This window comes from Semicossyphus pulcher, unplaced genomic scaffold (assembly GCF_022749685.1).
Source record: "Semicossyphus pulcher isolate SPU_LCO1_2020_fin unplaced genomic scaffold, fSemPul1.0.p SCAF_23, whole genome shotgun sequence".
Lineage (NCBI taxonomy): Eukaryota > Metazoa > Chordata > Actinopteri > Labriformes > Labridae > Semicossyphus > Semicossyphus pulcher.
In genome coordinates, this window is record NW_027211697.1 from 13,196,915 (window position 1) to 13,213,659 (window position 16,745).

The 16,745-nt window shown below is 43.2% G+C and overlaps 1 protein-coding gene across 1 annotated transcript in view; it reads right to left on the reverse strand.

Moving 5' to 3' along the window:
* Positions 1-1,734: 1,734 nt before the first annotated feature.
* The window catches only part of LOC138602487 (voltage-dependent T-type calcium channel subunit alpha-1I-like), a 114,151-nt gene continuing 99,140 nt past the window's right edge, over positions 1,735-16,745 (reverse strand). Inside the window, exons 33-37 of the mRNA XM_069673949.1 lie at positions 15,614-15,763; positions 11,073-11,210; positions 8,941-9,157; positions 8,128-8,273; positions 1,735-7,734 (exon numbers count right to left, since the gene is read on the reverse strand). Coding sequence (XP_069530050.1) covers positions 7,003-7,734; positions 8,128-8,273; positions 8,941-9,157; positions 11,073-11,210; positions 15,614-15,763 — 1,383 coding nt within the window. The 3' untranslated portion in view covers positions 1,735-7,002. The remainder of the gene's footprint in view (positions 7,735-8,127; positions 8,274-8,940; positions 9,158-11,072; positions 11,211-15,613; positions 15,764-16,745) is intronic.

Consider the following 16,745-nt stretch of genomic DNA (forward strand, 5'->3'; position numbering starts at 1 on the left):
GCCCCAAAAAGAAAGAAAAAAAGTTTATAGTAGGGATGCACCATATTATCGGAACGTTATCGGTATCTGCAGATATGTAATTTTTCTGCCGATATTTTCCGTCGATAAAACAACGCTATAATTATGCCTAAATGCTCGACAAAATCAGCTATCGACAAAACAAGTTAAAAATAATATATCGGCATATCGGATATCTGCAAAAAATCCAATATCGTGCATTCGTAGTTTACAGCCAGGTACAAAACAAAAATGAGTTCTGTAGAGCTCGGCTTCACATGGCAGCTGTATGTGGATGAATTTATTAATGTTTTAGTTTGTTTTGTTGACCTCCCGCTCCCTCAAGCAAGCAGCTATAGCAAGCCAGGTTCCACACACACACACAGATATATATATTTGATATTTTGATCACTCCTTCTGCTCCATACTCTTTTCCATACATATGGATGTTTCAAAACATCGAGGTTGCTAAATCCATTCCCAGTCTATGATTTAAACTACAGTAACAGACTTTTCGGCCACTTAAAGACAGCAGAAACAAGTGTTAAACACAACACTGACATGTTATAAGCTTATATGGTGATGGTATGAGAGCGGTGAGAGTGAACCAAAGCAGTAAACTTGCTAAACAATCTGCTGACTAACTCACACTAACCCCACAAAGCCGAGGGGAGCTGCAGATTTGGGCAACATTTCTCAGTTGGTTCTTCACTACAAGCCCCCTTTCACATTATCACACTGTTTACAGATCGTCACTTGATGCTCTGATATTTAAAAAAAAAGGATCTTGGCTGCTTTGAGCTCTTGGTTTTTTATCGTTTTGCAGGTGAAGTAGAGGTCACCAGCTTGTTCCAGATGCTCTCAATCATTGACTGCTCTGCTGTAAATGTAATAAGAGGATTCCTTTGAATTACTGAAGCAGTTTTGCCAGCCTTCAAAATTTGTTTTCATGTTTGGGGAAAATGCAGAGTTTAAAATTCAAACAAGGCAGAGATGTGTCAGCTTGAACTGGGATTTCAAATCCGAGTTGAAAACACACAGCCCTGCATAAGTCTGAACCGCCGGAGCTCAAATAAATCTTTCACAGCATTAAGCGCTCGCTCAACATTGTTACTGTATTATTTCTCACTATTATCTTACAGAACAGCGGGCCAGGTGTTTGGAAAAACCAGTCAATCATCCACAGTGATGAAAAAGCAGCGGGCCTGAAACTAGCAGTGTCAGCACAGCTCCCAATCTCACGGTTTCAGCTGTCACAGCTTCTCTTTCTCCGCTAATGGCTTAATGTTGCAGAGGTAAAGCAGAAGAAACTCAAAGAAGAGGGAGAGAAGGGAAATGTAGTTTGTGACGGGATAAGCTTCAGCTATTAGCACTTATCCTCTGACACGCACCCTCCCTTGCAGACTCACGTTGGGTGCTAGAGGGAGATGGATGGGATATGTATGCCTTGGTGGGTATATGTCTACATATGTGCATTTACAACACTGATATGCAAATGATGTGAAAGTTCATGAAGGCCACACAGCTCCCCCTTTGAACTAGTGCAGAGAGAGAAGTGTGCATACTCTACTTTCCTAATTCATCCTCTGAAATGAGATAAAGTGGAGTTTCAGACGGGATAGAGAGAAAGAAAGGCTGCACCATGATGGCATGGTAATGGGATAAAGAAGAGAGAGACGGGGACACTCAACAAAGAGACACTTAAATGAGAAAAAATTCCTTTGTAGTAGTCGAGATTTCAGAGAGTTTTAATATCGTCTGGAGATTGACAGTCATTTCATCTGATCTTATACAGTCAGCTCATTTCACGGGGACCTCATTCATCCTTTTGTTGTGCCACCTTCACAACCTGCCTTTATCCGACTCCCTCCCTGGAGCCCGTGATACAATCAATAGGCCCGGACAACTCCCTGGGCAGTTACCCTTGACGGCTGACAGGAGCTGGTTTCCATACCTTGATGTATGCGTGTTGGTCAGGAAGGATTTGCAGAGTGATGTGATTAAATAAACGAGGCAGAGTGAGGGGAAACTGTTGCTCCCAGGCAAAATGTTAACACGTTCATTCTTTCAATTATAGTCCCATAAAACTGCATTAGCAAACAGAACACCACTCATTTATCTTCATTTTTCAACCCTTCAAAGTCAAGCAAAATCTCCCAGCAGTGTTTCTCCGTAGAATTGCCCATTACGCTCACCGGCCCTCCAGTTTGTCCTCTCTAAACGTGTTTTATTTAAATGATACAAGCTTGATATAACCGTTTCATGGCCCTGGTAACCTGCTTCAGGTAGCACTCAGGTCACCTCTCCGCACATCAAAGGCACTGTGCCTGCTTAAGCAACTCATTAGGTGCAACAAGGCACTAAAAAACCTCCTTATTTACTTACCGTTTGAATAAAAAGCTTCCCACCTCCCCTAGGAAATGAAAAAACGTGTGAAAAACGTGGTGGATGTTTCCAGTTCCTCCCTCTCGTGCCCAGGGACAAACGCATTAATGAGACACATCTGTTTGGACCTTGTTTATCACACTCATGTTTGACAACATTTTAGGGGTAGGGATTCATTTTCAAGTATTTCTCTTGATTTTCCAACTCTTCACCCAAAAGGAAAAGAAGGCTGTGTTGATCCACTTTAAGTTAATTCATGATTCTTGATTGATGCATTGGGATTGTTTGTTTCCAATTTCAGTTCTGTATAAAGTTAGGCTGAAATATGTGTTTGCAGCGATAAAACTGAATCCTTTGTCATGTTGTACAGAAGCACTATAAAGGTTACAGCTGAGACAAAACCAGTGTTTCCAGGTGAGATGAAAAATATTCTTGTACCCAAGGGACTTTGATCCCTCAGGGTTATTTGTGTGTTGCCATGGGAAGAAATCAATCAAATCAGCAGACAAATCCCAGGAGGCTTATTGGATGCTGACCTTTGAGATTTATGTTGCAAGAGGTCTGTTGTTCTCTTCAGGTGATTGAAGGAAAGCAGTCAACGCCCCAAATTTTAGAGGACAGGACACTTCATTCAAAGACCTTGCAGATAACTGAAGCAATGACATATTCAGTTTTTCCAAAAGCACTCACACTCTCAGCGAGATATGCAAACTTACTCACCACACACACACCCCCACCCAGCTGCAGTGACATTTGAAGGACAGGGGGCCTGCAGGGAGAGCTGGTTTTGAGAGGTTAGACGAGGTGGAGGGCTGGCTGGTTGGGGGTGTGAGGTAAACAACACCTCGGAGTTCAGCGTGCATGCCTAATGTGCTCTCTCGCACTGGCGGCTCCGCTGGGCAAGGCTGTCGATGACAAGCTGTCTAGAGAAGTCTCCTGGTCCTGCAGCATCTGCACTACCTCTGCGTCTCACACTGTTTGTACGCTTTACTCTGTCCAGATGTCAACGACAACACTTCCTGCTTTTGTGTCCCGGTCCTGTCACTGGCTTTCTCTCCTGCTTTGTCCTGACTCAACTTCTTTCCCCGTCCTTTTTCACTTAATAATTAACGAGTGTAAAGATGGAGACCGAACAGCAGCTTTTACTACGCAAAAATGTACTTTTTCTTTAATTTATCATGTGAACAATGTTATGAAATTATTTCATTTTCTGGCTCTGACTTATTTTTTAGTGGTTTCATAGCAGCAGTCAAAAAACAGTGGGGCATTCCCTTTAACTTTGTACAATTTTATGAAATGCATACTAATGATATAACCATGGTCACTGGCAGCAATGCACACATGCAGATCAAAATACAAAGATATGTACAAATGTGACTTGTACACTCTTAAGTTGTGTTTAGACTGAACGCAAAGCAAATTCTAGAGGCGGCGTGATTGCATACAAATTCAACATACCGAAGAGGACACAGGTTTGTTCAAGGCAGCATGAATTTAAGCAAAATTGTTTGCACAAGTGGAAAATGTACAAACTTTAGCGAGAAAATGTGTGCTTATCTCAAGCTACTGTACCTCACTTTATGAACAATAGGGAGACACGAGGAAAAATAACAGAGACCACTTGAGATCCGGTTTCAAAACCGGTCTGAGCCAGAGTTTTAGCAAACACAAACTGTACAAAGGCACACTCCGCTTACACACACAGGTGGTGAATTGTTAGGTAGTTACAGCTAACATCTGGACTGCAGGTGCATTGGCTGTTTAACCAGCAGTCAAATTTGTGCGAATAAAGCAAGCTGAAAATTTGCTCCGAGTTCAGTCTGTGCACAACTTTACAGCTATCTTTAAAATTTTACTAGTGGTTTTTACCCCCCGACCTGAGTTCAATAACCTCATTTGTACATGTCGTCCAATTGCAGCCCATCTCTCTACTGATTGGTCTCTGAGAGGGCAGAGGTGTGATCTGATTGGCTGTTGGTTCAGACAAGTAGATGCAAAAACTGACAGTAATGGATACTGTTGTATTTGAGGAGATAAAAATCACATTGACATCATTTACTCAGGGCATACACATAGAACATTTATTGCTGCGAAGTCAGGCTGTAACCTTTGATGCCATATTCATTGTTACAAGGATTTGTCTCAGAAAGATAGGAGGACATATCTTTGAAGCTAAAACAGCCCTTGGTTGCTTCTTGTTTTCTCTCTTCAACCTTTAATCTCAGGTATCCTCGCTGACGAACAGGACACTTCAGGAAAAGGCAATCACTTCACCTGAAGTCATAAACGCACACACACACACACACACACACACGCACACACGCTTTCTCACACACTCACACAACTGTCTTTGCTATCACTCATTAATACCCAACACCATGTGATTGGACATAGTCATCAAAGTGATTTTGCATGATAAAAAAGGTCAAACCCTCGGATGTTCGCTCATCACCTCATTCTTTTTGAGAAATTAAAAAAAGCAAGGTAATGATCAAAACACTGGGGATACAACAGTCTACCTCTAGAAATCAGGCTTAAGGATGAACATCTCCTTTGTGGAGGGAGGAATCAATCAAGTGGCACAAGCCAAAATGAGTTTGCATGAAAAATGCAAAAGTTTTATCATTGTGTCAACTTTTGATATCAAACCATGGTGTGAGAGGGTTGCTACAACAAACTGAATGTGTGAGGAGACGGGGAAGAGAAGATGAGTGCATTTCAAGAATAAGCATACTGTATTGCAATCCCAGAATCATGCTTGAGGAACACTAATGTGTCCGTAATCGATATGTTGTGGTAGAACTCTCAAATTAAAGCTTTCATAGAGATGGTTTACACTATTTGTGGTTTTAGCATAGGAGGCTAAAAGCAAACACATGTTCCTGTTTGCAGCCAGAAATGTCTGTGAGCTAGAACGATCCTCGTGTGCTGAGTGAATATGGCTGTTCCCATCTCTGGTCGTCCTCTGGGACTCCAACATTTGGAAAAAAATAAAATAAAATAAAATAAAAAAGGAACCAGTGTCCCCAAAGAGAAATGTGCTGGAGGGAACAAACACTTCAGCGCACAAAGTTCATTTGAAATTTTTTGCTTCTTTGTTTTATACAATGTCCACACCTTAAAAAATGTTATAAAACTGGAAGCCACTGGCAGACAAAAAGTCCTAGACAACAAGTCAAAGAGTCTGTGAGGGTTAAATGAAACAGGGACAAAGTAACGGCAACACTTGCACGTGCCTATTCTCTTTTCTACAAAAATAGTGGAATAGAAATCACATGGTTATCACCCAACATTGACATCTTGAGACACTTCTGTATATAGATAAAAATCTTGGTTAAATGCAATCCATCATGCAGTCAAGGTCCATCGCAACGTTTGTGGGTTTGTCCGTTCATCTCAAATCCTAAAGCTTTGTGAGAGGAAGGGGTGTCAAAAAGAGTGTGCTTAGAGTTCCACTTTATTAAGTAGCTGTGAAACATTTTTTGGTGCACACAAGGCTGCCCCAGACACGCATTATTGTTTCTTGTGATGGGGTTTGTTGAGTTCCATCCAACCAGGTTCTCTTTCATACTCATTTCTCCATTTTTGAGAGAGTGAGAGATGCTGGAGAAATAAAAATAACCAATTTCACGAATCACTCCATGCACGGTTGTACCTCTGCAATCTGTCATTTTCTTTTCATTTTCCTCTGCCACTCAAGAACAAGTTGACAGGGGCGCGCTGTTTTGATCAGTCAATACATTTCTCCTGTTCCACAAAGTACAGAGGTATGATGAAGTGGTGAGAATGACTTAATTCATGCCTTGGATACCTGAGGCAGTGCTCTCACACACAAAAAACACACAACGAGCACACACTCTTGAACTCTCCTCCACCTCACATTTCCCTCTGAACTCAGCAGAAGGTCCTGTGGCAGAGTGAGTGGGACCTGTTGTTTCCGTCTGCCAGAACAGATGGACATTAGATCCGCTTTCTGCCCGCCCAGCCAAACAAATCACCTGCCTTTTCCTTCCCCAGCCTTCCTTCCGCCTTGATATGTTCTGCCATCTCTGAACCTCCTCCCATTTGCTTTCTGCACTGCCTCTGAGTGAAAAACGCATCAAAACAGTCTCTGTTGGTATGAATAGCTATTTCAGTTTGGTACTTCTATTTTTGCACTTCAACCCGAGCCAACACAGAGCAAAGGAAACTACCGCTGAGCAACCTCTTTCTTGCTTCTTTGAGGTTAAGCTCTTTTGTTTCTGTTCCAATTGACTCCCTGATATGAATGGCGCTCATTCTCTTCTAATATGAGCAGAACCTTCCATTGCCTTCTCCTCAGGTACCGCCCCTAAGAGGGTATAAGGACCTTTTTTCAGCCCTTGGGCCTTAACTCTGCAGGCCACTTCCTCACCAGCAGGCTAAAACCGAAACCACTCCCCTAGGTAGCGCAAAATAGGACATGGGCTTGTCACAAATGTATAGAAAGGGGTTGAGGGGGCAAGATGAGGGTTTGGTTCTGGATTAGAGACATCATGTGTCATCAAGCCTCTCTCTCACGACGGGAGCAGAGAGAGTGAGAGGGACAGCAATGGGTTTAGATCCAAGGTATGGAGAGACAGAAATAGCAAATAGCAGGTTTCATCTGTTTTTTCGACAAGGCCCTACTGTTGTTTGGCTTGAGCTCTTTCCTTTCAGCCCTGGCTCACCATCTCCCAGTTCCCCTCTTCCTTCTCCTCTTCTTGTATCAACTAATACCCCTGTCCAGGGGTTGGCCAAGAAGCCTTGAGGGTCCATAAGCTCCAGGCCCAGAATCTCCCTGCGGCCCTCCCTGCATCGGGACGACAGCAGCATGCCCCCTTGGTCCAGGCTGCCTGTGCTGTTACACTTCTTAACTGCTCCTCCCGGGTACACCAGGGAGCTGGGAGATAGCAGTGATGTCAGTGACAAGCTGCTCAGTGTCTCTGACAAGTGTTCACTGTTCCCGGCTTGGCTGGAACCACAACCGCCAATTGACGAGCCAATTCCTATGCCCAGGTCCTCGTCTGAGGGGTCAATGGAGTCATCCCGGGTGTAGCCCGGGCTGGTGCTACCTCGCCCACTGCTCTGGCTCCGCTGGTGGCCCCTGGTGGCCTGAAGGGTGAGGGCTGATGAGGGGCTCGGCCTTGGTCTCAGGGTCTGGACCGGGGAGGAAATGTCGGTGCTGTCTTCAGGCAGCGGGAGGGGGCACACAAGTGGTAGCGGAGCCGTCGGCAAAGGCAACTCCAAGTTCTGTGGTGGCGAGATGCTGAAGCTCAGTCCTTCTTCGAGGGTGGTCTGAAGGCTGCCCTCAGAGCTGCCTGTAGCAAGGGATGAGTCACTGTGGGAGGGGTACTGGCGACAGAAGGAAGGGAGAGAAGGAAGTGGAGAGAGAAAATGAACCCAAATCTTTTTTTTGGATTAAGAATGTAACATGTAACTTTACGTAATATGTACGTTTCATCACTCAGACTACACACATATGCATTCACTGCTTCTCAAATGCGGATCTCAAACCAGTTTTAATAATGTCACTTATAAATCATCTGTTGTTCTGCTGTGACTAAAATTGAGGCTATTTCTCATCCAGATAAGCACTGAAATGATCTTTCTTTGCTCCACCATGAACATCAATCTAATGACTTGCTCAAGCTGTGCCTGAATAAAACCTCACAACCAGCTCCGTCTATTTGACTTGTGGTCTAAACTTCTTGACTGTGTTTTGCCCCTCTCCTCCCCTCTCCTTACCTGAGTACAGAGCATCTTGCTGTGGACTCCTGGGGAGCGGAGCGAAGCCCAGGAAGCTGGGGAGGTCAACCTCAGGCCCCTTGTCAACCGTAGGCTCCTACTGCGGGGAGGTGCTGGGATGGCTGCTGCTGCAGGGTGGAAGAACTCTGCAGGCAGATGGAAGAGAGGAGAAATGCCACTGGCACCTCTGTCTCCTTCTTTGTTTCTTCCCTTGTTGCTGCTGTTGGAAACGCCACCTTGAGGAGGGAATACACTCTTTCCATTTCTATCTTAGTGTCAATTCATGTATTGTTTCCATGAGAGGTAAATGTATATACATGTTTTTCTAAATTTTTAGGAAACATTAGCAATTTAATGAGTCAAGCACAAAACTCCAAATGCTTCCTTCTGATGGTGCTGTGCAGTTATGATGGGTTAAAGCACCAGCTGTTTGAGTGAGTCTGACAGATATATGTTTAATGTGGGCCTGGGTAAATGCTTTGTGATGCCACTTAGTGTCAAAGTTGAGACAAAGTTTAATCAACTGAATTAAACTAAACAAATCTTAATACTTTGCAGCAGCTTCACATCTACACGTTTATGATGCAAATCATTTTTGATGATTCATCTCAAAGGTTCTTTCTCATTGCTGAGAGTTACATGTCTGAGATCTTTATTCACGTATGCAAAACCTCTTTTTGTAAAAACAAGTTTTTGGTAAACCAGTTTTGTCTTGTCCATACTGTGTCAATATTAACACCATTATACTTATATATCGTGTATCAGTAAGACATGAAATCCTAATTTAACTTGTCTGCTGGTTCAGATACTCACCTGGGCTGCACTGCGGGGAGCACATATGTGGTTGATGTATTTGCATCTCCATCTCCTGTAGTGAAGTCTCCATCTCAATGCCGGCACTGAGGGCCAAGCAGGGATGGCCCAGCCCCTGCACCTGACTCTGCACCACGGTCTGCGTCTGGTAGCCTCCTGCATGACTTCCTCCACCTCCAGCCTCCTCAGAGCTGCGGGAATCACTGCTGCACCGCCCCTGGAAGAGACAGTTTTTTCTAATAAATATCCTGGATTGATTAATAAAGTGTTGATTCTTCCCAAACTCAATTTAAAAAAGCAGATGAATGAGACATGAAGGGATAGGTTGGATATAAAAAAGAGATCAATTATGTGCTGGAAATAGCGGGGGCTTATGTGCTGAAAAGGCTTATAATCATTTACATAGCTTTACAGCCTAAACCTCTTATTTCTTCTGCAAAGGGACAAATTAAGTTTAGGATTAGCATTATATTTTGTGACAATTCCTGGACGGAGCCCCATAAGGAAGTCACCACAGAAAAAAGCAGCCCCTCTGGGACATTGCATATATCAAACATGGCCTCTGATTCACATCGGCCCTCAGGCTTTTCATTGAAGTGCTAGTGAAGGGTCGAGAACTGATTATGAGCTGAGAGAGCCTGTTATTGTCATGTTAATGTTAAATATCGTAACAATAACCATTTGATTATACATTTGTGAGAGTACGTGATGACTGCAGCAGCTGGAAGCAGGAGTTCAACTTCGCAAGCTCTTACCTTGTATATTCTAATTACCTTCGTGTAGGGACTGCAGAATCATTTATGCGTGTTCGTGCACACGTGTGTGTATGTGTGGGTGTGTGGGTAAGCCTTTGTGATTCCATTAGTGTATTGTACCTCTGAGTCATTCAGTACTAGCCCCTGAACAGCCCCCTTTCAAACATGCAGCCACCCACATGCAAACTGCGCACAGCCTTGGCACACATACTTAATGCCACCCTCACACACAAACACACATTTCTTTTCCAAACAATGCTTGACAAATAATATCCCTAACCTTCGATCCATTCTCACCTTCTGTCTCTCCCTCTTTCTCTTTCCCCCCTCTATATTTCCCCTCCTCTAATGAGCTGTGGTTCACAGCCATGCTTGGTGGTTGCAGGCTTATCTCTGGCTATCCAGAAGCAAGGAGCATTACCCCATTACAGAGGAGGATATCTAGGAAGGACAGATGATAAGGGATGGAGATAGAGGGGCTAGAGGGAGGTGCAGAGAAGGTGTGCAATTACCAGAGGAGTAGCACTGAGAAAGGAGAATCATGAAAGATAAAGCCTAACAGGGGAGAGTGGGTGCAAGAGAGGGAAGAATGAGAGCCACCCAGGACAGCAGCAAGGGACTAGTTTTATTCATGAGAAGGTCAGTGGTGGATAGAGACGCTGGATTCTTCAAAGACAAGATAGTTACTACTGATACACAGAGAGAAAGGGGCCTTAAGAGCCTGGGGTTCATATCTGTAATTCACAAGAGCCTACTGCAAAGGCTCTTTTTATGATGGTCATTTGTTTTGAGCTTCCTGGAATGAATATAAAAAATCATCAGTGAGCCTCGGCCATTGTTTGTGCTTATTCTCTCCGGAGAGTTGGACAAATTACCACTTACTGTCCATGTCAAGTACAAATTAGTGGGCATACTAGAAGTTTTACCACTGTGAATTAGTGTTGCACTCGCTATTGTAGTGGTCAGTTCATTTATATCCTCCCTGTTCAAAGAAAGATTGTTATACTTGGATGAAGCTAGGTCTACTCAGGCTTTAAATTCTGTGTAAGGATGACGAGAGGTATTCAGCCCAACTAGTCTTACAAAATACGAATTTCCACTTTCATTTTAGCATCATAGAAACCAGTCCTGTTTGGGATACTGCATTGGTACAGGACAGCTGAAGAGAGACAGGAAATGTGGGAAGCAGAGAGTGGGGGATGACATGCACCAAATGGATCGGCAGACCGGGAGTCGAACCTGCGATCAGTGCGACGAGGACTGCAGCCTCTATACATGGGGCGCCTGCTCTACCAACCGAGCCAAACCAGCGCCCCTATATATTTAAAGACTTTTAAAGAGCTGTATTTCTACCCTTCCTTCTCTGTTCATACCCACCTTGCATTCACGAGTCAGCAGCTGGTAAGCAGTATGTTCGTCCAGGCTGAGGTCGTCTGGCAGGGCTGGTGATGAGGACTTGTCTGAAAGTTGCTCTGACTTCAGCGAAGCCTGCTCAATCTCTGCCATCCTGATCTGCTACAAAAATGTACCTCTGTTATTCATGCCTCACTATAGGAGGGGAGAGGGGACAGGATCAGTTAAAGACTTCTTAGAATGAATTAATACAGCAAGGTCTCATCAGTGCTTAATACTATGTGTGGTTTATTCTAGGATCTTACATCTTTGTGTACATAGATATAACATTTAAAGGATGAGCGACAATGTTCACGATGAATCTCTCACGACTCCTTCCTATCTCTTATAGGCCAATGAGAGCTAAACAGACATGATAGGCAAAACCTCCGCCTTGTTTCGATATGCTTCACCAGATGTTGACATTTCAAAGTGCAAATCCAAAATGCCGTGGCACCTGTCTGTGAAGAGAGCAGGGTGAGAGATTTCACAAAGTAATAACAGTGCTTTGTCATCATCAACGGAACAAATATTTCCCAGTGCTAGAATAAGATGTGACGAGAGAGGCGAGAGGCAGAAATCCAAGCAGTGCTTGATTGCATATGTGTGTGCACCTGCAGCGTCTGCGAGGATAAGCATGAGTGAGGCGACATTTTCTTTTTTTCATCAGGAGCGGCTCCAGAACCTCATAATTCTGCCCCACTGGCATGTTTTCAGGCATGACTGTACATTTAAGTGTTGCTGTATGTCTGGTAATCGTGTCTCTTTTTGTAATCTCACAACCTTCCTTCAACACCAAAGAGACAACATTACCAAGCACAGAATAATTGGGAGTTTATTCCAACTGTTACTACCACTCTCTCTCTCTCATTTGTTCCAACGTTGGCTCCAGTTTGTTTCATCAGGACTGCAGGTAACTCAGCCCGTATGGCTCTTGAATTGGTCTTAAATTATCCCTGCATGAGCCTCCTCTGTGAGCTCAATCCTCGAGGCTGACACTCTTCTTTATCCTTCCCCCTTGCAACACTTTTTGTGCACAGTTTCAAAACAGTGAGTTGGAGAGGAATTTCTGGGTTCTGGGGATGCTGCGATGCGCTCAAGCAGTGTTTCTTTAAAGAGATAGAGCAATAAATAGCCAACAAGAAGCATTAAAAAGGGTTCTCAAAAAAGGCCAAGTGAAATCCAATCGAATCGGGCCTGTTAGTCATATATGAACTTGTGCCCCTAGGTGAGAGAGACAAAGAGGTTCATAGAGAAAGATTCACAGCTGATATGCTCTGTAGTTCACCATTTCCCAAGCCACAAAGGAAAGAGAGAGAGAGAGAAGAGCACAGAGAAACAGAGAGGGAAAAAGGTGGGATGAGGCAAGGCAGAAGCACAGCAATGCAACTCATTAATTTAAGCAAATCTTTGTAGTGTTTCTGTTTTATCTCTGTAAAACAGCCGATACTAATGCTTCAATGTGACAACACCAGATTTGCAGACTTGCTCTGTGTCTCAGATTTGGACTGCAAATAGCTTCAAAAGGTCCCTGCAATTCACCAGTTGGTACATTTATTGGCAAGTATTGGAAACTACTGCCTTATCTCTTCCTGTATTCTGGGCTGTCCCTTCAGGGACAATGAAAAAGGCATAATGGGTACGAGAAGAGTTTCTACACAGTTGCTTCCAAGGTAACTGCAGATATATCGAAGGACTCACTAGCAAGATAAGGGACCCAGGCAAGAAGCAGCTGAGAGTGTGAACCGCAGCCTGAGTGCAGTGAGGCAAGGCATTGTTTTATTCAGCGCCGCTGAGAGGCATGGAGAGGAGAGGATTGTGTAACTGGGAAGGAAAATAAGCAGGACTAATATCTTATGGCAACATCAAATGACTCAGATCATGATACGCATATGTAATATCAAACAGGTGCAGAAGTATTCGGATGATCATTTTCCACAACAAATGTGCAGAAACAAGCTGCTTCTCCTCCTTCTTTTACTACAAATTGTTTAAAACCCCTTGGAGTCAAAAAAGCCAGAAAAATAGCACATAGGTGCTTTAGCTGATTACCACAGATACATCACTACTGCTCACTGACTTACACTGATTTAACAGTTTAAACTCTGCCTCTTCAAAACAGCTTCTAAAACTCTGGTGCACCATTTTAAAATTGTAGTCGGAGAAAGGATGCCATGGAAGACTTGTGTGCACTGGAGAAGTGCCTGTTTATGCTAGCAACTCAATAAATAGCAAAGGCCTTCCCTGCTTCACTGAACTGTTCCCTGCAGACTCAACTGCAGTCAGTCTCAAGCTGTGTTAGAACTCAAGTCTTTATTAGGCAGTTCCTTGATGAATATTTCTGCTGTCACGTACACTGCACCCATGTGTCCTGCTGTGCCTTCCTGTCCCCTTAAACACAATAACATTGTTCATAACTCTCAGCAGTGGAAGACTCATCTGTCTGAAAATGGCACACACCCACACTAGCACTCTCACACACAAACAAACAATATTCAACCCGATGTTTGAAGAATATGAGAACTGAAGGAGAGCAGTGCAGCATCAGATACAGTAGATAGAGGGATAGACGGAGACAGATGGAAATAGTAAAAATGTAAAAGAGGGAGGAAAAAATTGATGGTTTGACAGCATCTGCGGGCAGGCAGAAAGCAGGACTGACAGGTGGGAAGGTGTAGAGACCGGTTATTACTTCTTCTGAGCTGACCTGCTGCACTTTGTCATTGTGATGGACAACACTGGCACAGGACAGTACGTTTGTAAGTATGTGTTTTATGCAGGATCTACTGTGAACAAAATACCCCATGATGCAGGCAAAAGTAAAGGAGTGTTGTTGTGTGCATGCATGCATGCATATCAGGATGGTTGCATGTGTGTAAGCGTGCAATGGGCCTCATTAATCCACATTTCTGCACGTATGGAAATGTAATGTTATCTGGTGCTGACATAGTGTTTAATTAAGGGCTGAAATCCCCTGTTATACTGCACTATAATAGCACATGCAGTAGCTGACAGGCTTTATAAAGCATGAACTTTAACAACACTACCCATTAAAACTGCTTTGTGGGATGAATGAAGCCCAGGGTGTGTGTGTGTGTGTGTTGTGTGTGTGTGTGTGTGTGTGTGTGTGTGTGTGTGTGTGTGTGTGTGTGTGTGTGTGTGTGTGTATGTGTGTGTGTATATCTCCATGGACGTGCATGCAAATGCATTTTCCTGTGTGTGTCCCTGTTGCAAATCTGCATGCATCCTATCTAGTCCAAGACATGATGGTTTTGTATGTGTGTACCTGTGTGAATGAATGTCTGTCTCTTGTATTTGTTAATGTGTATTTGTAATTTATATGTGTGTGTAATCAGTTATGAAATGTAATAAGTAAGCAACACTAGTCACTAAAAGCCATCGTGTTTGTTGGAGTAAAGTGTCACCTGAATAGTTCTACATCTGTATGCTAAGGAAGGTAGATGTTTTTCAGTCTCATGTTTCTACCTTCAAACTATTCAGGGCATGGATCTAGTCCGAACTAATTTAAACTGTCTCTTGAGTTTATTTTCACACAACACCTGGGGCCCTATTTACCTGGTATTTCAGAGCAAGGAATCAGTCCTAACTGGCCCAGGCTTTTCAGTATTATCCTCATTTGGTCCTACTTTCTTGTGTAGGAGCAAAAGTATTTTAGAAATCAAGATCATCCTAACCCTCCAAGAATGATGAGAGATACAGAGCTACCCTGGACTGCTTTATAAAGCATACAGTAGATTTGTATAACTGCTATGCTTGCAAAATTGTGCACTTTACAGATAACAAATCTTTACATGTATTTACAACAAGAACCTGTGGGTTAACAGTAATGTAACGCATCTCACATCTGTCACTGCATTAAGGCAGATCCTGGCTTCAAAGCTGACCTTCTCCACAACTTAACATGATCATGAAACAAGACCAGGTCAGACCAGTTACAGATAGATATTGTAGATATTGTTAAGAGGTCCTGAATGACCACAGCAACAAAAGCATGACATTTTCAAATACACTTTGGATACCCTGCAATAAGTTTATATTTCAGTCAGGCTGCTGTGTGGTTGACTGAACGCCCTGTCGCCCCTTTTCTCACTCGCTGAACGCAACTGTCAAAGAACTCAGCAACAGGGATCAAAGATTATATTGTGACTTTTTTCAAGGAGAATTATGTTGTTCGGGAAAAATGTCACACGATTTTTTTCTGGGCTCATTATTTTTAAACAACAGGGGTCAAAAAATGACCGGATCTAGAAACATTTAGAGACACATTTAAATAATATGGACCTCCAGGTTGGCCCTGTAAAGCTCAGTGGGTTGGAGCCTTTAATGATGCACACAATGCTCATGTTGAAAGTGTATGCATCTAAGATGAGAGAACGTTACTGTGCAGTGGTTTGGATAGTTGTGTCTGCCAAATGTTGAATGTGGTTGTAGTCTGAGTTTGAGTGTTTGTGCGTGTGTTTGTTTATTTCATGCATCATTGCATTCATGCGTTTTGAGGGTGGTACCTCTTGTGGGTGGCCCTTGCAGTCTTTGCAGATGGGTGGAGGAGAGGAGTAGTGGTGGAAGACCGAACCGGAGAGGTTGTCGATCATCAGCATCTCCCCCTCCAACGTATCCTTGATGAGGAGAGATACACTGTCCAGCCACTGGCTCTCCTGGAACACATATACACATACACACACGAACACATACACACGGGACGCAGGCCGCAGACCAGTATTGCACGCAGGCGCAAACATGTGCACATGCGGACATGCGAGGACAAAGAACACGCAGGGAAATGCATACACCAGAGTAAGGTTATAAAAATGTCTGTGTGCACACGCAGGTATGCTTTTACACTTTCTTATGTACTGAAACACAAAGGCACACTATTACATATAGTCACCCTAACACAGATTTCACAGGCTGATCCTTCATTTCTAAACATCCTAAATACCTTCTCTGTCTCACAGATCAAGTACAAATAAACCACAACAGATCCCTCTCTCATGCTTTGTTGGCCTTTAGTGCCAAACACTATTCTCCTCTGGAATAAAGGCTTCTCAATATTATGACTCCAAACCCTCATTAGCCAAGTAACACATAATTTTACTATCAAAGCCTTGAGCACTGAGAGCGCTGCAATTACATTTGATATATCACCTCAATTAAGCTGTTCAATACCTTGTTGAAACAATTTAAGATTTAAGCATTTGCTTTGTGCTCTGGGTATTATTAGGTTTAAAGCAATTTAGACTGAATCAGTCAGGGCTGTTTCTGCGACTTAAATGATCCCTCCTTGCTTGACTCTCATCTGCCAGATTGGTTTTCCCTGAAACCAATCTGGCAGAAAAAACTACCGACAGAAAAAATAAAACTACTTTAAAGATGATTTCTGTGTTTGTGAGAGGGACGCTGTATTTCACAATGAATTGGATGCATTGTGCCTGTAGCAGTTTCACAACAACTAGAATAACTATTACATCAGCAGATGTATCCAAAAAGATACTGTGAAACAAGGTCACTCCTCTTCAATCCCCACACAAGCCTATTTTGATAACAAATTTCTACAACAGCGCTTATAGGACTATACTTAGGTCTGTTATGCAAACACATTTCTGACTCACGCTGTTATATTACGATCACTCATGGCTC